General features: G+C 36.5%; 1 protein-coding gene across 1 annotated transcript in view; it reads right to left on the bottom strand.

The window, feature by feature from the left end:
• Positions 1-27,651, bottom strand: part of puf (ubiquitinyl hydrolase 1 puf) — a 1,013,305-nt gene that overhangs the window by 702,666 nt on the left and 282,988 nt on the right. The window contains exons 21-22 of the mRNA XM_090399560.1: positions 21,577-21,653; positions 5,012-5,138 (exon numbers count right to left, since the gene is read on the bottom strand). Of these exons, the coding sequence (XP_090255686.1) occupies positions 5,012-5,138; positions 21,577-21,653 (204 nt within the window). The remainder of the gene's footprint in view (positions 1-5,011; positions 5,139-21,576; positions 21,654-27,651) is intronic.

Below are 27,651 nucleotides of genomic sequence, written 5' to 3'. Positions count from 1 at the left end.
CTGTGATCTTCCACTTCCTCCACTCAGCATTGTCAACTTCCAAGCCTATGCTTTTGCCCAGAGACACAATATCATTGACAAGAGTAACATGCTCAGCCTCAATGTCTCTATCTGCTATACAGTTTGGCCACAATTTTCTCCAGGCCGAGTTCATGGTCCTGTAAGTCACTTGCACCCAGGCTTTGCCAAGGATACTTAAGCAATGGAGGATGTTGAAGCGATTTTTCCAGAATTCTCTGAGTGTTAATTTTGTGTCAGAGGTTACTTCAAAACACCTTTGAAACAGTGCTTTGGTAGAGTTTCTTAAAGTTCGAAATGACCTGCTGGTCCATGAGCTGGATTACAGAAGTTGTGTTAGGGGGCAGGAACTTCACTGTGATAAAATCAAACTCCTCCACTAACAGGAGCACTGTCCATCACAAGAAGGCATTTAATTGGCAATTTTTTTTCTTGAAGTTATTTTCTCACACTTGGAGCAAAGACTTCATGGATCCATTCAATAAGCAATTGCCTGCTTACCCAAGCCTTGCTATTAGCCTTCCACATAACAGACAATTTACTTTTCATCACGTTATTTTTCTTAAACACCCTCGGATTTCAGAGTGGTACACAAACAATGGCTTGAACTCGAAGTCCCCACTTGTGTTTCCACATAGCAAAAGAGTCAACCTATCCTTCATTGGTTTGTGTCCTGCCAATGCTTTTTCCTCCTGAGTGATGTAGGTCCTCTTTGGCAATTTTTCCCAAAATAGGCCAGTTTCATCACGGCTGAACACTTGTTGGGTAAGAAAACCTCAGCCTTTACATAGTCACTAAATTCTTGCACATGTTTCTTTTCTCAGCAGTTTCTTGGTTTGAACTCACAGACTCCCCATGCCTAACCACACTACATATGCCACTTCTCCTCTTAAATTTCTTGAACCACCCTCTACTAGCTTTAAACACATCAGTATCAGTACTCGTACCAGGTTTTTCTTTAGCAGGTCATTATGTAAGCACCTCGCTTTTTCACAAATTATAGCCTCAGAAACACTATCACCAGCTAACTGGTTCTCGTTTATCCAAATCAGCAACAATTTTTCCACTTCTTCAATCATCTGTGCTCTTTGTGTAGGAAGAACTTTCACTCCTTTTGCAACATCAGCTCCCTTGATTGCTTCTTTATTTTTGAGTAACTTACAGATCGTTGATTTTGCCATACTGAACTGCATAGCAAGATTCAAGACACGAACACCATTTTTGTGTTTGGATATGATTTCTTTTTCATCTCTATCGTGGTTCTAACAACTTTTCTTTTCATTTTGCTGCTATCACTATTCTTCTTCGGCCCATGGTAGTTTATTTAATAATAATTTATGAAAAAACAACAAAACACAAAGAAAATCAACAAAACTCACACTACAAATCCAAGCAGGTGTCTGAACTGAGCGGAAGCTGCTGCGTAACTGATGCTTTCCAGCCTTACAGCTCAGCATGCAGAGCACATGGTTGCCGGTTTGTCTGTTCGGGAATCGAGATTCTGTTTGGAAACGGGGGTATTTTTTGTTCGGAAAATATGTTCGGGAACTGATTTGTTCGAGATAAGAGTCGTTCGACAACTGAGGTTTCACTGTACTAGAGCTGCTGCACAAACCGAATAAGAATTCTGCAATAGGAACTGATGGGATATTAGCACAGATGCTAAAAGAGTATTCACCTGACCTATCTATTCCCTTAACCTACTATATAATATGAGTCTCAGAACAGTGAAGATTCCACAGAAGTGGAAAGAATGTATGGTAATCCCATTCTACAAGAGTAGAGTAAAGACCGATTGGGTGTACACACGTTTTTCCAAAGTAGAAATGCCATTAAGCTTCTGGGCCAGATAATGTGATTGGCATGAAGATATCTGTTGGTATATGTGGGTTTTCTATAAATAGAGATCTTCAGCTTGTCTGACACATGACAGTTTTACATCCAAGAATGGGATAGAACTGTTAACTTCCAATTCTGAGGTAAACTGTACTCTTGGGTGTTGGTTGTACAGATGGTTCAGAAACTCCTTTAAAGAATCTGGTCCATGACTTCAAATTAAGAAATCACCATCTATTTATCTTTTCGATAACCATGGCCTTAATGGGAAGGAACTGATTGCTTTTTTCTTAAAGTTTTCTAAATATAAATTTGCTAATATAGGAGATAACAGGTTGCCCATGGCCAAGCTAAGTTCTGTTTGTAAGTAATATTTTTTAAAAATAAAGTAACCAAAATTTACACAATGGTAGTAAGAACTATCATTGTGTAAATAACATAGCAACTTGACATAATTTCATCTTTTTGAAGTTGCATGTATTTAACAACAAAGTAAAGTGTTCTGAATTCTTGAGGAAAGGAGGTGGACAAACCTGTTAAACTTTCTAAAACCATAGTCAAATGTTTTGAAAAGCTTGTATGTGGGAGAATCAATGCTTTTTACGACAGTTCTTAGTGGAGTGTTTTCCTTATGTATTTTAGGCAAGCCACATAGTTGAGGGATAAGTGGATGAAGGGAATGAAGAGATAATCTTAAGTCACTAGGAAATTCCATGGTAGTTCTCAAGAGATGGTTTATATGATTATGAAGTTCATGAGTTGGATCCCTTTTAAGAATTGAATGTGTGTCTGTTTGTAGTAGTTGTAACATTTTGTTGTTGTAATCTTCAGTATCTAGGATGATACTCAAGTTACCTTTGTCTGCAGGGAGAATCGTAATATTCTTATTTTTCTGTAGATTTTTCATAGCTTGGCATTCTACAATAGTAACATGATCTAATGGGGGTTTTGCATTATTAATTGTGAGGATGGGTTTTTCATATGAAATAGATTAGATTCTTCAGGTTGAAGTAATGAACTTGCTTTTCTATTTTGCTATCGTCTATCAAATGGATGTCATTGAATGTCTTTATGTAATAAATGCCTATTGCATGACCACCACCTTACATACTGAAGCTCCACAGTGGCATAATAAAGTGCCTAGTCACATTTGTTTTATAGAGTAAGGTTTATGGATCATCTAACCATTAGTTCATCCAATATAAAATGTATTTATATTAATCAGACTAATTACAACTAATCTAATCAGACTAATCAATCATATTTTATTATATATTAATTTTAAATTAGATAAAAAATAACCTTTACCAAAAGAAATAAGTACAAGAAAACTCATACATATAGAGAGTGAAAACAAACGTGGAAATTCTAATTCAATAACAAGTACCACATCATCACCATTCAATGTGCAGCTTCTTTTTATAACATAAAGAAACAAAGATTTAGATGGCCATTCCCAAGGAAAACCAATAATCTGGTATACAATTTCCTCTTAAATTAACTTACAAATATTATCTTTACAACTTTTTATTAATTGTTTTCCTTATTAAAAAAGGATGAATTAAGGCATATTATGCAATGTATGTAAAAATGGTAACTACAGCTACTGAAATAAAGAGCAAAAAGGCTTCACTTTGGCGATACAAAATTATTCAAATTAAGTGGATATTGAATCCAATATTATTTCAAAGTGGAATAGAGAAACTACAAGAGTTTCGTGCCGAATATAGAAACTATAAAAGTTTCGGCAGATCCAAGTGCAAGCAAACCGTTCATGACAGAGACAACTTGTGATAAAGGTGGAGTAAGCTTTTTGATCACTTTCCTTAGTATTTCCCATAATGTAAAGCACATCTCCTTGCAGACATTTATGATGCTATACATTATTGGGGGGGGGGGGGGGGGGGGGTCACTACCAAGACTGGTTTCGACCTTTGTTGAGGTCTCATCAGTGGATAGGTAGACCCAGATGTAAATACCCAGGTTGAAGTGATGCAGAAGTTATGCTTTACCATACGAGTTGCCAAAAGGTGTCACATCATGAAAAGCATCAAGAATTACTGAAATAAAGAGCCAAATGGCTTCACTTCGGTGATGCAAAATTATTCAAATTAAGTAGATATTGAATCCAATATTATTTCAAAGCAGAATAGAGAAACTACAAGAGTTTCGTGCCGAATATAGACACTATAAAAGTTTCGGCAGATCCAAGCGCAAGCAAAGCGTTCATAACAGGAGCAACTTGTGGTAGAGGTGGAGTAAGCTCTGATCACTTTCCTTAGTAATTCTTGGTGCCTTTTGTTATGTGACATCTTTTGGCAACTCGTATGATAAAAAGTATAACTTCTGCATCACATCACTACGATCAGAGCTTACTCCACCTTTACCACGAGTTGCCCGTCATGAAAAGTTAGCTTGCACTTGGAACTGCCAAAACTTTTATAGTTTCTATATTCAGCACGAAACGCTTGTAGTTTCTCTATTTGGCTTTGAAATAATGTTGGATTCAATATCCACTTAATTTGAATAATAATGGTAACTAGAGTTTCCTCATCTGCATTACATATTCTCTAGGACTTCCATTTCATGCTTTTATCAATCTTTATATGCAGCAGCCATCTCCCCCCCCCCTTTTTTTTTTAATGTTGCCTCACCATCTATGGTGATACATAACTAATTAATTAAGAGCAAAAATTAGAAAGTTTTAATCCCTCCTGCCACAAAAGGCTGAAAAATCTATAATACATTAGAACTGTGGATGAGCTAATGAGTACAAAATCTGAAAATCCTGCTCTGGAGACCAAATGTATAACTTTTTTATGGCAGTTAAGGTTTCCAGTAATTGGAGTTTATAAACGTAGGATAATCAAAATCTACATATAAAGATATTCACACATATTTGTGGCACAATTGCTAACTACAATATCCCTTGGTATTATATTATATTTATATCACAATGATTCTATCCCAAAGCAAGTAACTTAGCTGTTCATGTAATTAAATTTATTTGCCTTCATTGATTACATTAATTTCTTTCAAAACTAGAAAATATAACCTAGTTTTGAAAGAAATTAATTAACTAGACCTAGGAAATATAACCTGACAATACCGAAGATAAATCAGACTGTCCATAATGTATAATTAAATATCTCCTTACTTTCTCTGAAAGCCCAGCTGGTTGGCAAACAATTCTTAAAGGTTGAGCCTGCCTTTCTCCAACACTAGCTTTGTGGCTATTCACTCCTTCTCCTGTTAACTGCCACCTTCTTAGGTGATAAGCATATCTGAAAATGATACAGTACCGATTAACCAACAAATGAAGAAAATTCTATTAAATAAAATAAAATAAAAAAACTAATATATCCTTTAAAAGCAGACCACATATGTTATAAAAATAAGTTTTAATCAGTTTGCAATAATCAATTTCCTAAATTTATCTAATTATTAAATGAATCTACTATGAATCCTTAATCATATCAAATGCATTATTTACAAATAACTGATCCAAACTTATTTAAAAATAAAAATAAAAAGATTTGACTGTTTAAGATTAATGTCAAGGCTACTAAGACCATAAGGATTGTAGATTATGTTCTTCAATTTGTGTTTAGCAGATAAAAACTGAAATTTCCAGAAGAACTCCATCTAAAAGACACATCTGGAAATATGGAAGATTATATGCTTGTCCACATATGGTAATAGAGATGACTCTATTACAGTTTGCTATATACTGCTATTAGTGACAGCAAACATCACTGTAACAAACTATTGAAAATTCCCAACAAATCTCATAAGTACAACACTATGCTAAACGAAATTCATTATATCAACCTATCAGGGTGTTCCCCTATGAGTTTGCTATAATGAGAGTCAACTGTATTGGAGAAGTAATCCAACAAAATTTTATGGAATAGAAAGAAGTCTACACAGACTTATTTTTAGTCATTATATCAATATTTTAAAATATTTGGGGGGAGAGGAATCTATAGATAAGCATTTTTTAATGATTTTTCCCTTCTCCTTGTGTTTCTTTTTTCTTACAGGCTTTCTCTCACCCCCCCCCCCCCCAACAGCATGTACTATTGTTTCATGAAATGAAATGGGAAAAGGAGACTTTAACTGGTCAGGAAGTTCTTACCAGACTGATTGGCCAAATAGTTACCATATCTACTCTCCAACCAACAAGCTATGGGTTCAAACATTGGCATGGGCAGGGATGTTTTTAATTGACTTTAGGTGTGATATAACAGCCACATACTGAAGGCATGAAGAGGCTCAAAAGATACCATTCTTTGCTCTAGAGTAGGATTTTCAGATTATGTAAAAAATCAATTAAAATATATATAAAATTAATAAAAACGGAACATAAATCCTTGGCTCACTCAGGATATACGGTAATGAACAAATTAATCTGAACAAGCCGAATTTTTGTAAAGTTTTCATTTGGTTTTTGTTCATACTACTATGTTGCTAACAAGTAACTAACTGATCAATTACAGCTAGATATATCTTGTTATTTCAGGCTTCCCTACCATCAAAAATATACACTAAAAAAATATATACCAATATACTGATGGTACAACATTACAAAATTTCATGCCGGCTGGGGCGTCGCCCGGTTAAACCCGTTGTTTTCGCCAGGGAACCAGGGTGAACAGCGAAAAGTCAGCTACTGGAACAAACTTGAAAACACACCCCAACTCAACATCACCAGAGTTAAAGATCGGTACTATCAACATAAGAAGCCTGACTGGCAAAGAAATGGAGCTAGCTGAGAAATTAGATAAGTACCAGATCGACATAATAGGGTCGACGGAAACAAAAAAAGACAAAAACTGGTGAGATCTTTCTGAGCAGTAAATACAAAATTTTATATTCAGGCAATGACAATCAAGGAAAAGAAGGAGTAGCCATAGTATTCAACACTAAATACAAGGCTAATCTTCTTGAATGGCAGGCAGTCTCAAGTAGAGTGATGTAAGCAAATATTAGAATGGATAACTGGACAATGAGACTTATTTGTGACTATGGTCCCACAGAAGGATCTACTAAGGTAGAAGTGGAGGAATTTTTTGAGGCTCTAGAGAAAGCTACTGACACAATGAAAAAGGAAAAGTTGGTCCTTGTTGGGGATCTAAATAGCAGAGTAGGAAATGCTTGTGAGACATACAAAAATATTTTGGGAAAATTTGGAGAAAAGAGCAAAGCTAATAATAATGACAAATATCTGTTGGATTTCTGCTCAGGACAAGGACTGGTTATTACTAACACCATGTTCCAACATAAAAATGTGCACAAATTCACATGGAGAGAAGAGGCGGGGAATAAGAAAAGTCTCACTGACTATGTTATTGTTGATAGTGATGTTTTCTCCCTGGTGCAGGACACCAGAGTGTACAGAGGATTTGAAATTGGAAGCGATCACTATTTAGTCTTGAGCATGATAAAATTGAATTTCATATTGAAAAGAATGACATGTAACAAAGTTTTAAAGCGAATAAAAGTTGAGCAGCTCTCAGATGTCAACTGTAGACTAAAATACACAAAGATCATTGAAGAAAAAATGAAAGAGTTTGAGAACAGGAATCAAACCTTGGAGATTCAGTGGCAAGCTTTGAAGAAAGCCCTAACTGATTCAGCTAGAGAGGCATGTGGTGAAGTTGTCTGCAAGGATAGAAAAATCAGAGCTCCATGGTGGACACAAGAAGTTAAAGAGGCAGTGAAGGAAAAGAATAGAGCATATCAAAAGTTCCTGTCAAATAAGTCAGCTTGTGCTCTTAGAGAATTATTATTATTATTATTGTTGTTGTTGTTCTGGGCAACTCCAAGGAGTCGACAGACTCATCGAGGGAGGCCCTAACATCATGTCAAGAACAACTATTCGACATTGACACAGTATCTATTATACCTTGCCTTGAACTCATTCACAGTCGTAGCACCCACAACAGACTCTGGAAGCTTATTCCACTCATTCACCACTCTCCAAGTAAAAAACCTAGCTCTAACACCCATGTCAACCAGACCCTTGCCCAGCGTCCATGCATAGCCCCTAGTCCTCCCACCACCAGTCATATTTTCAAAAATATCTTCTGGATCAATCTTATAGAAACCCTTCAGTAATTTGAATGTCTCAATCATATCACTCCTCCTTCGCCTATCGTCCAATCTCTGCAACCCACAAATTTTCAACCTATTCTCATAAGGTTCATTCCACAGACCTGCTATCATCTTGGTCACTCGTCTCTGGATCCTCTCCACTTCCTCCCCATCACGAAGAAACCCTGGTGCCCATAACTGGGCACAGTAGTCCAGATGGGATCTTATCAAGGCTCGATACAGAGCAACAACAACTTGTTTGTCTCTGCATGTTAAAGCATTTTTCAGAAGCCAAGTGATTTGATGAGCTGATTTAGTCACTTTTGCAATGTGCCCCCTAAACTTCAATTCCCTATCCACCAACACTCCCAAATCCTTGGCCTCATCAATCTCCTGGAGTATGATTCCACCAATGCGATATACTGCTGCTATTCTTTTCACCCCCAAAGTGCATAACCTTACACTTTGGCACATTAAATTGACATCCATTTTTCCTAGCCCAGTCCTCCAAACTATCCAAATCATCCTGTAAAATTTTGACATCCTGTGCACTCACAATTGCTCTACCCAACTTTGCATCATCAGCAAACAAGTGAACACTTACTCTCAAATCCTTTCCTATATCATTGATGAACAAATTGAAAAACAGTGGTCCAAGAACAGAGCCCTGCAGCACACCACTAGTCACAAGCCGTCTTTTAGACTCCACTCCTTAATAAAGCACTCTCTGATATCTCTCCTTCAACCACCCTCCTATCCATCTCACCAACCCTATATCTATCCCCATCTGCTCCAGTTTACTCATTAGGGTTCCATGCAGTATCCTGTCAAAGGCCTTGGCAAGGTCCAGGAGTATCACTGTAAACCCATTACCCCTATCCAGTTCAGCCGTCACTGTGTCATAAAACGTGAGCAAGTTACTGAGGCATGATCAACCCTTCACAAAACCATGTTGTCCCCCATACAATATCCCATTTTCATCTATCCAATCCTGTATTCTTTTCTTGACTAATTTCTCTACGACCTTGACAATGATTCCTGATATGCTAATCGGTCGGTAATTTACAACAGCAGTCTTGGAACCACCTTTATGCAGTGGAATTATTTTCCCCTCTTTCCACCCCCTCGGGACTAACCCAGACCCGAGACTCAAATTAAACAAAATGGTCAAAGGTACTGTCAATTCTTTAGCTGCTTCTCGTACGACATGAGCTGGTATACCATCCAATCCCACGGATGTATTGACATTGAGGTTATGCAATAGACTACTCACCTCCATTTCATTCACCACAATTCCCGTATAATCTACTGGTTTATTCGTTTCTGCAATGTCCACCTGGATGATATATACTTGCAAAGTGCTCACTCAATAAACTCAACTATATCAACTGATTCAGTTACCTCCCTACCATCGGCATTCTTTAAAATCATTCTGCCATGTACGTTTTTCCTTTTACTTGCTACATATCTAAAAAACTGTTTAGGATTCTCTTTAGCCTGCATGGCCAATGTTCTTTCGTAATCCTTTTTTGCTTTTCTTACCACACTCGTTACCCTTCTGGCCTGCGCTTTATACCGTTCATGTGCCTGCCGGTCACCTTTCTCCTTAAATTCCTTCCATAGTTGTTTCTTTTTTTGCAGCTCAAGCTTAATGGTGTTATTCATCCATTTAACCCCTACTTGATTTATTATTCGGACTCTAGGTATACAGTCACCCATTGCTTCATGCAAACACTTCTTAACTGCCTCCCATGCACTACCAACTTCTAGTCCTTGCAGTTGTACATGCCATGGCACTGACCCAATCAAACTCCTAAGCTTGTCATACTTTCCAGCCCGATAATTCCACATGTACCCTGTCTTAATTGAAAATTTCACACCTTTAGCCACCTCCCAAGTCAAGACCCTATGATCACTCTCACCAATTGGTGGCAATGTGGTCATATTTGTTACAGCCAAATCCTCAGATGTAATTACTAGGTCAAGCACTCTCTGACCCCTAGTATTTTCCATTACATGCTGTCGCAGATAGTTATCCCTTAATAACCACATAAAATCCAATTCCTTCCTCCCGTGTGTCCTCTCCTCACTCCAATCAATGGGACCATAGTTGAAATCTCCCATAATAATTACCCTCCTTCCACTAATTTCTTCTATTTGCTTATGCATACTGTCACCACCATCTTTTCCATCACCTGGTCTATAGCAGCACCCAATTGCATCTTTAGTTCTGCTAGCCACAATCTCACACCAAATGGCCTCAAATGTGCTCTTTTCTCTATCCTGCAATTCAACTTCTATTCTCCTTGGCTGGAGCTCATCAGCTATCATCAACAATACTCCTCCCCCCATTTTATTCTCTCTGTCATTCCTGAACACAGTATACCCATCACATTCAATCCCACTAGCTATATCATCTACAGTCAGCCATGATTCACATACCAATAACCTGTGGTCTGGAAGTGCCAACCATGGCCAAAAACTCTTCCTTCTTGTTCCTAATACTGCTAGCATTAGTGTACATGAATTTAAGACCACCATTAGCCCCAACCCTACCTCGATGCCTTATATTAACTATCCCACTCTGATTTGTTGTCCTTATTCGCTCGGGCATATTATATTCATTCATACATTGAACTGCCTCCCTAAGGACTGTATAACTACCCTCCCCCCCTAAATAAATCTAGTTTCCCTGAATTTGCACATCCACTACATTCAGCAACACTTTCTCAAGTATCCTTACACCGTAACCATTCAAATGCAAGCCATCTATCTTATATAGATCCTTTCGCCCATCGAACTCACTCCATACATCCACAAATTCCACACCACTTGTCTACATAATCCACGCATAAAGTCATTCGCAATTATGGCCCTCCTTTTAAACATTTCACTGTCATACCGTGGCAAAACACTAATCATTCTAACTCTCTCACTCTTTTCTTTTGCTACCTCAAACAATTCGTTCAGGTCTTCTATCATTTCCATTTTATCTCCTTTCAAATCATTTGTACCTGCCACAACAATCATTTCTTTCACCCTTTCCTTTTGCTCTCTAATAGACTCAGTTACATCCTTTATGGTCGCACCAGGTTGGTATGATATGGGAGAACTTTGGCAAGAACATAGAAAATAAATATCAAGAAAGTGGTAAGATATTCTGAAGATTGTTGAAGAAGCTTAGAAATGGAGGAAAGAGTGCTGTAAAAGGTGACATGAAAATGGGAGAAACAGACATCCTTGAAGTATGGAGTAATTACTTTGAAAAATTGCTAAATGAAACAAGCAATGATAGCACAGTGGTAAAAAAACACTCAACAGGCATGCAGTCAGAATACATATCCATACTTGAAGTAGAAAAAGCCATCAAAGGCTTGAAATGTGGAAAGGCAGCAGGAATAGATGATATTCGACCAGAAATGCTGAAGTATGGTGGTATAAAAGTCTTACAGTGGCTGAACCGCATAGTTCAGAAGGCCTGGACAGATTGACGAATTCCTGATGATTGGAGTAGAACTCTAATAGTACCCATATATAAAAAGGGAAATAAAACTGAATGTGAGAATTACAGAAGTATTTCCCTACTGAGTGTTCTGGGTAAGATTTATGCCGGTACTTGTGAAACAGTTGAGAAGAATAGTGGAAGAAAAGCATGGTGAAGAGCAAGCTGGATTCAGGCCAAATAGAGGCTGTCTGATCAGATCTTCACTTTACAACAAATAGTTGAGAAAGCATACGAATATAGCAAAGATCTGTATTTAAGTTTTGTTGATCTGGAAAAGGCATATCACAAGGTGCCAAGAGAGAAGCTATTCAATACACTACAGTTATATGGTGTCAATGAGGCATTATATCAAGAAATACTTAGTCTTTATTTGAGTTGCAAGTCAGCAGTTAGAACTGAAGGAAGTACAGGATGATGGTTTAATGTTAAATCTGATGTGAGACAAGGATGTACATTATCCCCTCTGTTATTCATTACCTATATGGATCACATTATGAAGGAAAGTGGTATTAAACATGATATCAAAATTGGAGATGTTAATGTCAGCTCTTTGCTTAATGCGGATGATGTTATACTTCTAAATAAATCTGCTACAAGTCTGCGAGATTCTCTGAATAATTGAATAACTGTTGTAATAGATATGGTATGAAGGTCAGCAATAAAAAAGACAAGGACAATGAAAATAGCTAGAATCATTGAAAATGTCCACTGGGTTTTGAATGGGGAACCTGTGGAACAAATAAAACATTTCACTACTTAGGCATGATTTTTACTGAAGATGGTAAATTAAATATGGAAATAGACAACAGAATCAACAAAGCTAGTATGGTAGGAAGTCAATTGAATAAATTCATATGGAATAAGAGAGAAATTAGTCAGAACACTAAATTAGCTGTATACAAGACGGTGTTCAAACCAGTTTTAACTTATGGATATGAGAGATGGATCAGAAGTAAAACACTTTACAAAGACTAGAGACCACAGATATGAGAGTCCTGAGAAAGATCAGAGGCGTGAACAGATGGCATCAATGGCAATATCATATTAAAAACAAGGATATTAGGAAAGAACTTGACATTGTCAGCATTCAGGAATGCATTAGCAGAGCTAATCTCAGGTGGTATGGTCACTTAAACAGAATGGGCAAGGAAAGATTAGCAAAACAAGTCTTCTTCCAGGTTGACAGCAAAACGACCCAGAGGAAGACCAAGATATAGGTGGATTGATACGGTACAAAGTGCCTTAGACGATAGAAATATAAGATCTGATAATGTTGGAGTCTTGACAAGTAACAGATTAATTTGGAGGAAAACTGTAGATAGGAAGTTAGTAATGATGTAAATTTTTCATGTAGTACTATCATATCCTGTACACCTCTTGAGAATACATGTCAGGAATTTGATGATGATGATGATGATGAGAGAGAGAAAGAGAGGGGAGGGGGACAAATGAATGTGAACAAGATGAATTTTTGGTTTTGGTTTCGTTTTCTATTTTCAGTTTTGGTGTTAGTTCACTATTTTGGTTGAGTGCTGCATGTTTTAAATGTTTTAACTGTCTCTATGCTGTTTATTAGTCTGGTGCATTTGTACTGGTATAAACAATTTGACGTTTGTAGTATTTTATTCATTTTATGTAATATAAAATGGATATATATATATATATATATAAATACAAGAAAGCATTCAAAAATATGTACTCTTTCTCAGCACACATCCATGACTCAAAGACAAATTGCCAATGAGTGTGGTGTTGGTTTGAGTACTGTTAATGCGATTTTAAAGAGGTTTATGGAAACAGATACCTTTTCTCCTGACAGAAAAGGAAAATGTGGGCAAAAATGGAAAGCTTTACTTACTCAAGATCATTTACTATTTAGGAAAAGCAAAATGAATCCAAGATTATCTGCTATAGACTTAGAAAGAGATGGCAGCTAGTAGGATTAATGTTTCTGATATGACAGTCCATCAATGAACATTGGGAGAAGGAAGGACTGCCTATAGACCAAAAAAGGAAACAATTGTTGACGAAGGCTATGTTAGAGGGCGAAAGTGTGCAAAGATTGGACTGTTGAGAATTGGAAGATGGTCATATTCTTAGATAAGAACCATTTCTTTATCCAATGAGAGTGAGTACCCTATGTTCTCAAATCAGCAAATGAGAAGACTTCTCCTGCCCACCTTCAACAAGCTCCTAAATACCCAGCTTAAAAAAGGTTTTGGGTTGTTTTACGCATGACAGTCCAGGATCACTTGTGCCTGTTGCCAGTATGATGAAAAGTGGCCAATACATAATAACACTGGAGAAAAGATTGATGGGACTGATGTCGTGAAAATGTTGCATTATTCTGTCTTTCGGTGTTGGTAAAGTTATCAAATTGATCCTGATAAAACTTGTTATTGATCCTGATAAAACAAATAAACTTATCCTGATAAGTTTATTTGTTTTATCAGGTATAAACTTTTATCCTGATAAAACAAAGAAACACGACTGATCACTCTGACTTCTGTGACGAGTTCTTGAAGAACCTTCTATATGGATTGAGTGAAGTGTGGAGGTACCTCATCCTGCATGAAAATAACCGAATCCATGCACAGGTGCTGCTGTAGCTATGGCACAACAAAATCGTTTATCATATCGCAATACCTCTTGGCAGTAACTGTGCAGGTCACAGGACCTGATTGGCAAATTTCCTCAAAGAAGAATGATCCAATAATAAATGAAGCTGTAAACCCACACCAGACAGTAACTTTGGGTGAATGTAAAGGAATTTGTTGGATTGCATGTGGGTTTTGCGTTAGCACATACCTGGCAAGCGTTAGGTATTCACAGCTGCATTCAGTTGAAAGTGATCATCATCCCCCCACAAAATCATATACAGCCATGCAGCGTTCAACACCACTTGAGCAACGAATGTTAGTGGACTTTTTAAGTCCTATAGGACTTTGTCAAGGTTATCTTGAACTGCACAAAATGCAGAATTTTTTCAGACAATTGTGTAAGGTACATCCATGTGTCCTGATGCAGAACATGCACTGCAGGAACCAGTGCTGTTATTCATGGCCTGCACCACAATGGCAGTAGCAAATTCATTCACTTGTTGTGAACTGATTGGTGTGAGACCTCTGCCAGGTCTAACTCGCAACAATCCTGTTTCTTCAAATCAACTAATCTTTCGTCGCAGAGCACATGGAGATAGTAGACCTTGTCAACATTTGTTTGGGTGACAAAATTTGCAGAATCCAGCAACAGCATTGCATTTGTTTAGGTAGTACAGCTTCACAAGCAAAGCACACTGGAGAAAAGTTAGTGCCATTACTGTGAACGGTATTAACAACCAGAATGAGGGGGGGGGGGGGGCATGTAGATCCTTTTAAATCCTCCTGGCACCTGCCAAGTTGTGTAATATGCAAATTAAATGCATTTGGTGTTTATGGTTCTCCTAGTGGTGAATTGGAACACCATCTGCATATCCAATCAAATTTAAATTTTCTTTTATAATTTTTATTCCATTTAATTTCTGTTTCTTAAATTCTATTATTATGTCCATGAATATGTTAAATAAACATGGACTTAAAGGATCTCCTTGTCTGATCCCTTTCCTTATAGGGATTTTTTTTATCTTATTGGGGTGGATGTGTGCGAGTGTGTGTCTTTGTTCATTTCAATGATTTTCAGTGGCCTTTTTTAATGCTAATACTTTCAAGACATCCTGTAATCTCATTCTGTCAATAGCCTTTATCTCTAAGTCAATGAAACAGATAAATATCGGTTTATTAAATTCTACTGCTTTTTCTGTTATTTGCTTTATAAGAAATATAGCATAGTATATGATCTTCCCTCATTGTTGTTCATCAATATAGTCTAGTCTTGACTCTAATTCTTTGATATATTTTTAGAGTGCCACACAGTAAGTTTACTTCTTGATAGTTTTTTTGGTTCAGAGTTTGTTCCCTTTTTTTTAAAAAAAATACTGGCATAATAATATTTATTCTCCATCAACTAGGAATCTGTCTTTTCTCAAATATATGTTTAGTTAAATTTCTCATGTTTTCAGTCATTTGTTTATCCCCGTATTTTGAGCATTTCATCAGTTTCAGATTTGAAATGACCAATTCTATTGAACTATTATTTGATCCCATTTAATCTGTGTTTTCTGGCTATGACATTTCAGACTAAAAAACCAAACTACAATAATAATATGAAAAATAAATAAAAAAATAAAAACAGATGAACTTAAATCTTCTTTTCAACCAGTTTCTTCAAAATAGCACAATATAAAAATAAAATTAAATACATAAAAAAACCGTGTACAATTGCAAAAAAAAGAGAGATTATAAAGATACAATTTCTTTAGGTTACATGGACAAAATATACAGCCCAATTTCTAAAGTTAATATTAGAATAGCCTTTAAACTTGTGCATATCCTGCAGAATTTTCTGCATGTGCCCAAATACAGAGTTCCTTTTAAAAATCATCCTGGATTAAACAAGTTTCCAAGTACTGTGGTAATTTACATCAGACAGACTCGATGTTTTGAGATCAGTTAAAAGAACACCTGAACAATGCTGAGTATAAAAGAAGGCTCACTGCACATGTTTTCTCAAATCATCATGAAATGGACTAATCCTCTCTCTCTCGATACTTTTTATCTGTAAGAATTTTTTTAAGGACACTGTCTTCAGATGTGATATGATCTCATGGCAAATTAAACAGAAATCAGAGCCTTATTCTTCCTGGCATTTGGAACACTTTTATATATTTAGGTAACCTATCAGATCTCCATTTTTTCAGATTTTGTTCGTATATTATCTGACACATTTATCTTCCTTATGTAAACAGCACTTGTTTATTATTATAATAAATAGTTTATTATAATAAATGTATGAGTAAAGAGACAGAGACAAACAGTAAAAGGTAAATAGTAAAAATTAACTTTACTATTTACCAAAAGTACATATACAAATGTAAGAAAGCTAAACACTGTGTAAAACTAGCTAAACAAAAGTCATGGGAAGACTTTGGTAAGAACATAGAAAATAAATATCAAGAAGGTGGCAAGATATTCTGGAGGTTGAAGAAGCTGAGATATGTAGAAAAGAGTGCTGTAAAGGGAATTAGAGATGGTAAAGGTGACATGAAAACTGGAGAAAAAGATATCCTTGAGGTATGGAGTAATTACTTCGAAAGATTGCTAAATTAAACAAGCAGTGATGACAGCACAGTGGAAAAAACATTGACCAGACATGCAGTCAAGAATACATATCCATACTGAAATAGAAAAAACCATCAAAGTCCTGAAATGTGGAAAGGCAGCAGGAGTAGATGACATTCGACTAGAAATGCTCAAGTATGGAGGTATAAAATTCTTACAGTGTCTGCACTGCATAGTTCAGTAGGCCTGTACAGAGGGAAAATTCCAGATGATTGGAGTAGAGCTCTCATAGTACTCGAACATAAAAAGGGAAATAAAACTAAATGTGAAAATTATAGAGGTATTTCATTACTGAGTGTTTCTGGTAAGATATATGTGGATATACTTGAGAAATGGTTGAGAAAGATTGTGGAAGAGAAGCTTGGTGAAGAACAAGCTGGATTCACCAAATAGAGGCTGTCAGGATCGGATTTTCACCTTACGACTGATAGTTGAGAAATCATGGGAATATAACAAAGATCTGTATTTAAGTTTTGTCGATTTGAAAAAGGCATATGACAAGGTGCCAAGAGAAAAGCTATTCAAAACACTACAGTTATATAGTGTCATGGGGCATTATATCAAGCAATACTTAGTCTTTATTTGAGTTGTAAGTCAGCAGTTAGAATTGAAGGAAGGTGGTTTAATGTTAAATCTGGTGTGAGACAAGGATGTACATTATCCCCTCTGGTATTCATTATCTATATGGATCACATTATGAAGGAATGTGGTATTAAACATGATATCAAAATTAGAGATGTTAATGTCAGTTCTTTGCTTTATGCGGATGATGTTATACTTCTAAATAAATCTGCTACAAGTCTGCAAGATTCCCTGACTAACTTGAATAACTGTTGTAATAGATATGGTATGAAGGTGTTAAATTTTTATTTATATGATTTATACTTAAAGAGTTTGTTACTTGATTAAATCCTTTCTTATTCAAAACCCTATTCAATTAAAGTCCTACCAGCTGCTCTATAGTTATGTCGTAGCTTTCTCTATATTTTACTGCGTTATATCTTCCTATTCTATTTTTCTATCGCTATTTTTCTTCTTCAGATATCGGGACTTTAATATGCTTACATCTATTTATGTGTAGGACTGTTTCCTCTTCGGATACTGGCAAATTTTTATTATGCTGCGCCAGCCAGTATCCTATAGTAGAAAATTCTTTCTTTCTATACAGGGCATAAGCATGTAGCTTGGTTCCTTATACAGTTGTATTCTTCCGATGATGACCTCGATATAGGGGTCGAAATGTCAAGTTTTATTTTATTAGTAATTAATAAAATAATCTGTTCAACACGTGTGTTTTTGTGTCCCTAAATTTACAAATATGACTATAGTAGAAAAGGTTCCTACTCAGGGAGACAATACTATTTGATTATTATAGAACCAAAAAATTATTTGGTTATTTGGTTATTATAGAACCAAAATAGGTTCTATTTTTATAAGTGGTAGTTTGGAATCATAATCAGGCATGACTCAGATCTGGGTAAAAATGACATGTTTATTGGAATATCTAAACAGAATACACAAAAAAATCATGCATTTAATTTGACTCAATACTAAATGAAACTCAAGTTAAGAGGTTAGCATATTCTAAATTAATTAAAGGTTATAAAGCATGTGAAACACAATATAACGCAAATTTTATACATAAAGTGAAGAAGTTTCACTTTTAACTTTAGCTGATGTGCAGGTATTTCTCCTTTTTTTGTAATTTTTATATGTTCGATTCTGAATGAATGATTTCTTTGCAAGATTCCTTCATTTAGAATCTAACAAAGGTCACCATTAAAAAGACAAAGACAATGAAAATAGGTAGAATTGTTGAAAATGTCAACTGCATTGTAAATGAAGAACCCATAGAACAAGTAAAACATTTCAGCTACTTAGGCATGATTGTTAGTGAAGATGGCAAATGAAATATAGAAATAGACAACAGGATCAACAAAGCTGGTATGGTAGGAAGGCAACTGAATAAATTTATAAGGAATAAGAGAGAAATTAGACAAAACATTAAATTAGCTGTATACAAGACAGTGTTCAAACCAGTTTTAACTTATGGATCTGAGAACTGTGTTAGAAATGAAACACTTGAAAGACTAGAGATCACAAATATGAGATTCCTGAGAAAGATTAGGGGCATGAACAGATGGCATCAATGGCAATATCATATTAAAAATGAAGATATTAAGAAAGAACTTGTCAGTATCCATGAATGCATTAGCAGAGCTAATCTCAGGTGGTATGGTCACTTAAACAGAATGAGAGAGGAAAGATTAGCAAACCAAGGGTTCTCTGCCAGGTTGGCAGGAAAAAGACCCAGGGGAAGACCAAGATATGGGTGGATTGATACAGTAAAAAGTGCCTTAGAAGACAGAAATATAAGATCTGATAATATTGGAGTTCTTGACAGGTAACAAATTGATTTGCAGGAAAATTGTAGATAGGAAGTTAGTAATGATGTAAATTTTTCATGTAGTACTATCATATCCTGTACACCCATTGAGGGTATATACCAGGAATTTGATGATGATATATGAGTAAACCCCACAAATGTAGTTTCTATCAGTCAGCAAACCATTGTGGATCATGCTGACTTCTCATTTATACTAAAGGTCTTTTCATGTTTTCATCTTGTCGGCCTCGTTGGCCGAGTGGTTAGCGTCTCTGCTCTCCAGCCAAAAGGATGCGGGTTCAAATCCCACCGTGAGTATGGATGTTTGTGATTGTCTGTGAAAATACTACTGGTGTTGGTGGGCAGTAGATGGCATTGGTGTAGATGATGATGGTAGTTGCAGTTCAGTGTAATTGGTGGATTGAGTGGTGGAGAACAGAGAGCTATAGAGTAGGTGCCCTCCCTCAATGAGTCTTTGGACTCCATGGAGGTGCCACGTAATAATAATAATCTTCTAAATTTTTATACATATTTTTATCTTCAAATTTATTCCATTATTTTAATGTTCAATTGGAAATAGTAAAACAAATAATAAAAATAATAGAAATACCTTCTTTTATTTCAAACTTCATTAGGCTATATTTTTATTTCTCTTATTTATTCCAAGTTTTTTTATCTAAATTATCATCATCAGGCCTCCATGGAGACCAAAGACTCATCATAGGAGGGTTTAACTGTCACATATTTTAGTTCTTCATCTCCTGTATTATATTTCATTTTACAATGATTTTTGACTCAATCAATCAAGAAGCTAGAAAATTCAACAAAGTGTTCAGCTTCTAAGAACATTCAGGTATATATCCATTATGAATAAATCTTTCAAAATTAAATATTAATTAACCTATTCATTAATGAATATTGATAATAAATAATGGAATACGAGGGAGGTTTAAAAAGTTCTCGGCCTCGACCATGGATGGAAACGCTATCGGCAAGATTTTTTTTTTTTCTAAGTTGGTACATTTGTCATAAGCATCCAAGTGAAATTGCAAGTCATTCTATCATGTAGTTTGTTTTATACAGCTGTCTTAAGAAAAAGTGTTGTCTGTAATCCTTGAAATGATTAAAATTGAGTATTGTGCAGTTATAAAATTTTTTGTAAAAGAAGGTTTAATGACAAAAGAAATTCATTCGAAGTTCATGAAAGGCTTCCAAGTTTAAAGGTGGCTGTACCAACCTTGAAGATAATCCATGTGAAGGACATCCAAAAAGTGTAACACCACCAGAAATCATTGATCAAGTGCACAATATGGTATTGGATGATGAGCGAGTCAAAGTGAGTGAAATTGCTGACCATAAGCATTTCAAAAGAACGTGTAGGATATATTTTGTATGAAGAATTGTAAATGAAAAAGCAAGATGGGTGCCGAGGTAACTCACAGCAGATCAAAAATGCATTCGCATGAAAATTTCTGAACAGCGCTTGGAGCTCTTTTAACAAAAATAAAACTGATTTTGTGCATCGATTTATTACTATGGATAAACAAGAGTTGGATTCATCATTACACACCAGAATCCAAACAGCAGTCAAAACAGTGGATAGAAGCTGGTTGTTCAGCGCCAAACAAGACAAAGTTGGTTCCATCAGCAGGAAAAGACATGGCATCGGTGTTTTGGTATGCTAAAGGCATTTTGTTTATTAATTATCTTGAAAAGGGTAAAACAATAACCGGTCAATATTATTCTGATCTTTTAACCAGACTAGACAAAAAAAATTCGTGAGAAAAGACCCAGTTTGCAGAAGAAAAAAATCATCTTTCATCAGGACAATGCACCTGCCCACAAAAGTGCTTTGGGAATGGGAAAATTAAGGGATCTGCACTATGAATTGTTGGAACATCCACCCTATTCTTCAGATTTGGCTCTCTCTGACTTCTATCTCTTCCCAAAACTAAAACTCTTCCTCACTGGTCAGCATTTTTCTTCAAATCAAGAGTTGATTGCAGCTGTAGAGGGATATTTTGCAGATCTTACTGAGAACCACTACAGGGACGGGATAATGGCGCTGGAGCATCACTGGAATAAATGTATTAGTCTTAAGGGAGATTATGTTGAAAAATAAAAATGATTTTGAAATTATAAATTCATATTTTCATTGTTAGGCCAAGAACTTTTCAGACCACCCTTGTAGCTCTATGTTGCATTAAGCACTGGTAACCAAATATTAACTACTGTATATATATATATATAAAAAAAAAAAAAAAAAAAAAAAAAAAAAAAAAAAAAAAGCTCCTTGAATGCTGTGTTCAGAAATCCTGATAATGAATTATAATCTGATATTCTACAAACATTATCTGCTCTAAGACCAATTGTTTTCAACAATTACATTTGATTACATCAGTAGCATTTTCGGAAATAAATGAGATGTGAATTATTAATAAATGTAATTCTATACAAGCAAGTATATATCTATATATCTATATATATATATGTGTGTGTGTGTGTGTGTGTACACATACCTCCTTCTAAATGCATCAATATGTGTTTTTAGAAGTAGTAATGCTCTTTGAATAATCATCAAGTTATTTTCTTCAGACTGAAATAGAAAAAAAAGTAGGAATGAGAAGCCATATAAGATTTCAACTGAATGGCACTTAACTGTATTAGTTCTCATTTCAATGTAAGATATATTTTAAAATGTCTTTAAAACCTGTTTAGCAGACATCATTTTAACTTGCAGAAATGAAACAGTAATCTGTGCATGTAGCTAGTTTAGATATTTTAATCTATTTTGATTTTATAGAAATAGCAATAACCACAAATAAACTACTCATCATTTGTTAAGCTACACTACACTCATCATCATTATAGATTCCAGAGAGAGAGAGAGAGAGAGAGACAGACAGAGAGATGGGGGGGGGGGGGGAATTCATACAAAATATTTACCCAAGAAAAAGAAAGAATCTAGTTTCTTCTAGTTATCTCTTAACAAATAATTTTTACATTACAGTCATTTATTCCGAAATGGATGATGACAATAACAACTAAAAACTACATATCATTTTAATTTGATTTGTTTGCAATGAGGATGCAAAAAAGATTACTGATCATGAAAAAATATTGAAAAGAGGCATGATTATTCAAGTGTGATGATAGCTTAGGCCAGGGGTAGGGAACCCTTGGTACGTCAACGACTTTATTCCGGCATGCAACTCAGTTCTCACCTTAAAAATAATTAAATAAATAAATACATATCCAACATCTTCACTGAGCTGTATATTTGAACTTAATAGAATACAGTTTTATTAAGTAAAGCAATAGCAAATAAAAATGCAATGAAGGAACAAACACTATCAACTGTTTTGGTAATACTAAGCAATAAGTAATCAAGGTTGTTAATTCCATTTCTGCATGTGCTTGGAATAAAAGACAATTTCAGAATTTATTGAATGAGGTGAATTCAGTGCACAAAGGACTAATAATATACAACAATGTTAGTTGGCTTAGTCGAGGTCTTGTTCTGAAATGATTTGTTGAATGCCTGGATAAGATAAATCTCTTTTTGACTAATCAACAAATGTCCTATAAAGAAATGTATGACACCATGTGGGTTTGTTAGCTGATGTTTTTTTTGTAGATTTTTGCAAACATTTAAATGACTTGAACCTTAAATTACATGGCATTTATAAGACTCTTGATGTTATGTTTGATGACATAGAGGCATTTGAAATGAAACTAGGAGTTTTTAAGAGGGATGTAGACAATAAGAGATTTAGATATTTTCCAAACCTAAGGAAATACATATATTGGAAAAACTTGAAAAAACTTTTGTCTGATTGATCTTTATAAAAAAACAAAAAATTCAGAATTATTGTTTACTCTTTTGCTGATGTTAAAAAGTGCATCTTTAAATTGTATGGCTGTATATGGCAGCTAGAATTACACTTAAAGGCAAATAAAAAATATCCACGCTATCAACAGGGTAGAAGGACTTTTAAGTAAAAATTCCTTCACTAATTTTTACATTCATTCAATCTTACATGACTTACAATAATCACTCTTACAATATTTTTTGATTTTACCACTCTAGTGTGATATTTGATTATTTAAAAAGGTTTTTCCAATACTTGAAAGACACCAAATAATATTTTCCCAAAATTTTGGTTGGCACATGAAAAAATTTTGCATCAGAGATTTGGCAATTTTGGTATGCACACTTAAAAAGGTTGCCCACCCCTAGCCTAGACCAACAAAAGTTTGAGGGAATTGTCCCAATGATAACAGACAACAATGATCATCCTATCTTTAGAGTAGAAGGAGAAGAAGAAGAAGAAACAGCCATATTGAGATCAAAATTGGGAAAAATAATACAAATTGAAAAATAGTACATATTCGTATGAACTATTTAAAGAAGATAGAGAACCTATTGTTAGTGCACTCCACGAAATTTATCAGCAAGTGTGGAACACTGAAACGTGGTCACAAGACTGGCACTTAGTGATTCTTATTCCCATTCCAAAAAATAAGAGAAAAGAAACAGAAAAAAAGTGCAATCATTTTAGGGCAATGAATCTCATCAGCTGCCCAAGCAAAATATTTTTGGACATCTTACTCTCATGTATTGAAGCAAAAATGGAATTCCATTTTTCAGACTTTCAGTCCGTCATTGATCAACCAGGCATGAAGCCAAATTGCTCCTTTACAATCTCCACCTCCTTCCTCAATCAAGAACCCATTCTAGGATTTTCATTGTGGGACATCAACTTTATTCCTCTGTAATTCTTACAGTTTTGTGCTCCCCTTTAACCTTGAAGATGGGGACAAGAATACTTTCCCTCCACTCGTCAGGTATATTTTGCTGTTGGCAAACTTTCATGAACAGGTCCCAGAGCGGGTCAATTCCCTCTTCCCCCAGTGCCTTCCATGCCTCCACTGGAATCCTGTCAGGGCCCCGATTTTCCATTCTTCATCCTCTTTATGGCCTCCTTCACTTCATCTCTACTGATGTTCTGCAATCACCTCATAAGACTGCCCATCTTCTCTGTGAGTCCTCTTTTCCTCATGCTATCTTTGGGTTAGGGCAGATGATGGAAAAGTTTTGAGGGAAACAATGGGAGCTACATCTGGTGTTTACTGATCTGGAGAAATCGTATGATAGAGTGCCAAGGCAAGAAGTCTGGAGGTGTCTGAGGAAGAAGAAGGTACCAGAGAAATATGTCAGGTTGGTGCAGGAGAAGTACAGAAATGTGAAGACGAGAGTTCAGACCTGCCTGGGACAGACAGAAAATTTTCAAGTGACAGTTGGCTTGCATCAAGGGTCAGCATTAAGTCAGTTCCTGTTTAATATTGTGATGGAGGTGGTGACAGAGGAGGTGAGAGAACGCCTTGGATAATGTGCAGATTCAAGAAGTGACAGCCAAACTGGAAAGATGGAGGAAAGTACTGGAAGAGAGAGAGGTATGAGACTGAGCAGAAGTAAGACAGTATGTGTGTTGCAAAGTGGATGGGGCCAGGAGACAGATCTGGACCTGGAAGGAAATGTCATCAGGAAGGTTTGGGACTTTAGATACTTAGGTTCAACAGTGGAAGAGGATGGAGGTTGAGAAGGAAGTGGGATGCAGGATACAAGCAGACTGGAGGAAATGGAGAGAGATGGTTGGAGTGCTATGTGATAAGAGGGTGCCGATCAATCTAAAAGGCAGAATCTACAGGACAGTAGTGAGACCAGCTATGACGTATGCTATGGAAACTGTGGCTCTGAGGAAAAATAACATCAGCATGAGATGAGAATGCTTAGGTGGATGTGCAGTGTGACCAGAAAGGATTGCCTGAGAAATGACTATGCGGGGAACAGCAAAAGTTATGAACTTAGAAGCAAAGACACAGGAGACAAGGTTGAGATGGTTTGGTCATGTGATGAGGAGGGAAGACGAATATGTGGGAAAAAGATCATGCAGATGGATGTGTAGGGGAGGAGGAAGCGCAGGCAGCCAAAGAAGAGATGGAGGAAGTTGGTGGAGGAGGAGTTGAGGATGAAGAACTTGGATGTAGTTACAGCCCAAGAAAGGAGGAGGATTTTTTTTTTTTTTTTAAATGTTGAGCCCATACACAGGAGGTTGGTTGGTCAACCTACAGTACATTAGTACCGTGTATGGATAGTGGGTTGGGAAAGGAGGAATTTGTTTACATTTGATTTGAATTTGACTTTAAATTGTATTCCTTGGGAAACACAGCAGAGACTGTGTTTCCCAAGAGTCTGTGGAACAGTACAGCAGTTGCAGGAAGAGGGAAAAGAAACTTGTTCTGTTTGTTTCTAGGTGTACCGTGAAGGGATGTTGTGCAGCAGCTGCACGTGTTCCAATGAGCTTCATATTGAGCGAAGGAATTATTGATGTTATTTCGGATGAGCATTTCCCATGAAAATATTTGTAGAATATACATACTGCAGAGGCTATACGTCTATGTGAAAGTGGGGGTGGGGGGGGAGTTGGTAAGGGATGGATCATTGATAAGTCTAATTGCTCTCCTCTGTACTGAGTCGAGCATTTTGAGAGAGCTTTTAGGAGCCCCACCCCATATGTGGGAGCAGTATTTAATAGCTGGGGGATTTTGCGATTTGTATAATGTTAATAGCTGTTCAGGGATGAAGTCTTGAGGAAAAGAGAAATCCTACTTTTTTTGAGGCTGAGGATGCAATGGTTGTGATATGTTTATGCCAGGACAGGTTTGATGTGAGGGTGATTCCAAGAAGCGAGATCTCAAACTGTGGAAATTTGGGTATTGTCAAAGAGGATACTGAGAAAAAATGGTTCTTTTTTATGGGAAATAGTACAGAACTGGATTTTATTGGCGTTGAAATTTATGAGGTTATCTGAACCCGATTGTAGGATGGCTTGGAGATCGGAGTTGAGGGTGGTGGTGGTGGTGGTTGATGTTCTGTAGGTTGAGGTGAGGTGTGTAGGGTAAGGCTTATCAAATGCAAGCGAGGAATGTAGTGTGCTGTCGTCTGTAAAACTGTGTATTGGGTTGGAGGTCAATTGCAGTAGGTCATTGATATATAGCAGGAAAAAGGTTGGTGAGAGGACAGAACCTTGTGGGACCCCAGACAGAAAGCTGGCAATTCAACTACAGAAGTCCTGGGTCAGACCGAATGATGGTAGTTTGCCTAGTAGGCCTTTGTGCCAGGCTTGGCCAAAGGCTTTGGAGATATCTAGTGCAGCCACTTGAGATTTGCCAAGCCTCTCCATAGCATTTGTCCAGAGATGGGTGACGTATGTAAGCAGATCTCCTGTTGATCGTCAGTGGCAGAATCCATACTGGTGGTCATTTATTTGGTGAGTGTCTTCAAGATAGTGTAGGAGTTGGAAATTGATGATTTTTTCCATTACTTTTGACAGGACTGAGGTAAGCAAGATAGGGCAATAACTGGATGGCAGTGACTTGTCACCCTTCTTGGGAATGGGCTGAATACAGGCCAATTTCCAGTCTGTGGGATAGATTCCAGTGGAATAAGGGAGTATATATAGGTGACATAGGATAGGGGTCAGTTCTGGAGTACAAACTTTCAGAACAATTGGGGGAATCCCATCAGGGCCAGAAGACTTTTTTGTGTCTAATTTGGACAGTATTTTTCTGATCTCATCCTGGCAAAAGAATATAGGGGGCATTGCATGTTGAGTGTCTGGAATGGTTGGGGGACATTTACCATCATCAGTTATACATGCATTTGAAGCAAAGTATGAAGCCAGAAGATTGGCTTTTTCTGTGGGTGATGATGATGCAGTAGAGCCATCCAAGTATGATAAGGGTGGGAATAGTGTTGGACAAAAGTTACGGCCAATTGCTTTGGCGAGACCAAAAGGCTCGGCTGCTGTTTGGGCAGGCTGCTAGTTTCCTGCTTCTTGCTCTTTCGAACTCTGTTTTGGAAGCATTGATTGTTTTTTTTTTTTTTGCATCTATTACAGGCTTCGGTGTAAGCTTTGAAGGAGGATGAGGTTCTTGATTTCAGCCAGTTGTGGTATGTCTGGTGTTTCATCTCTACAGCCTTGGCACATCTTTTGGAGAACCAGGGTTTCGTTAAGGAATGGTAGTTCAGAGTGCTATGTGGAATGTATGTATGTATTCATACTGGTGAGGATTACTTTTTGGTAATAAGCTCAGTGCATATTTTTGGGTTGGAAGGCCGGAAGCAATAGTCCAACTATGGGAATGCAGTATAGAAGTTGCAGAGACTGTTCCAGTTGGCACTGTTATAGTGCCAAACAGGTCCATCGTGTCAGGTTGGCCAGTTAAGTGAGACTAACAAAAGATAAAAAGAAACTAAAATATGAATGAATATGTGCTGAGAGGGACTACTAGCTTTTACAATCATTTCCAACCCATTATCCATCTTTTCAGACTTATGGTTACTCTTCTTCTTGTTGAGAGGCTTATAAGCTGGTTATACATGATAACTAATAATTAAGGAATTGACAGTGTACACTAGAAATATAAATTAAATAAACTTTAATATATACTATCCGATATTTCGGCAAACGTCATGTTGCCATCTTCTTGGGAACTTATTACAAAGACACGTGTGCACACAAGTACTA

The sequence above is a fragment of the Typopeltis vanoorti genome, chromosome 10 (genome assembly GCF_054136105.1).
Source record: "Typopeltis vanoorti isolate ZY-2024b chromosome 10, IOZ_Tvanoo_1.0, whole genome shotgun sequence".
Lineage (NCBI taxonomy): Eukaryota > Metazoa > Arthropoda > Arachnida > Uropygi > Thelyphonidae > Typopeltis > Typopeltis vanoorti.
Note: the sequence above shows the minus strand (reverse complement) of the source record. Positions and strands in the feature narration are given on the sequence as shown.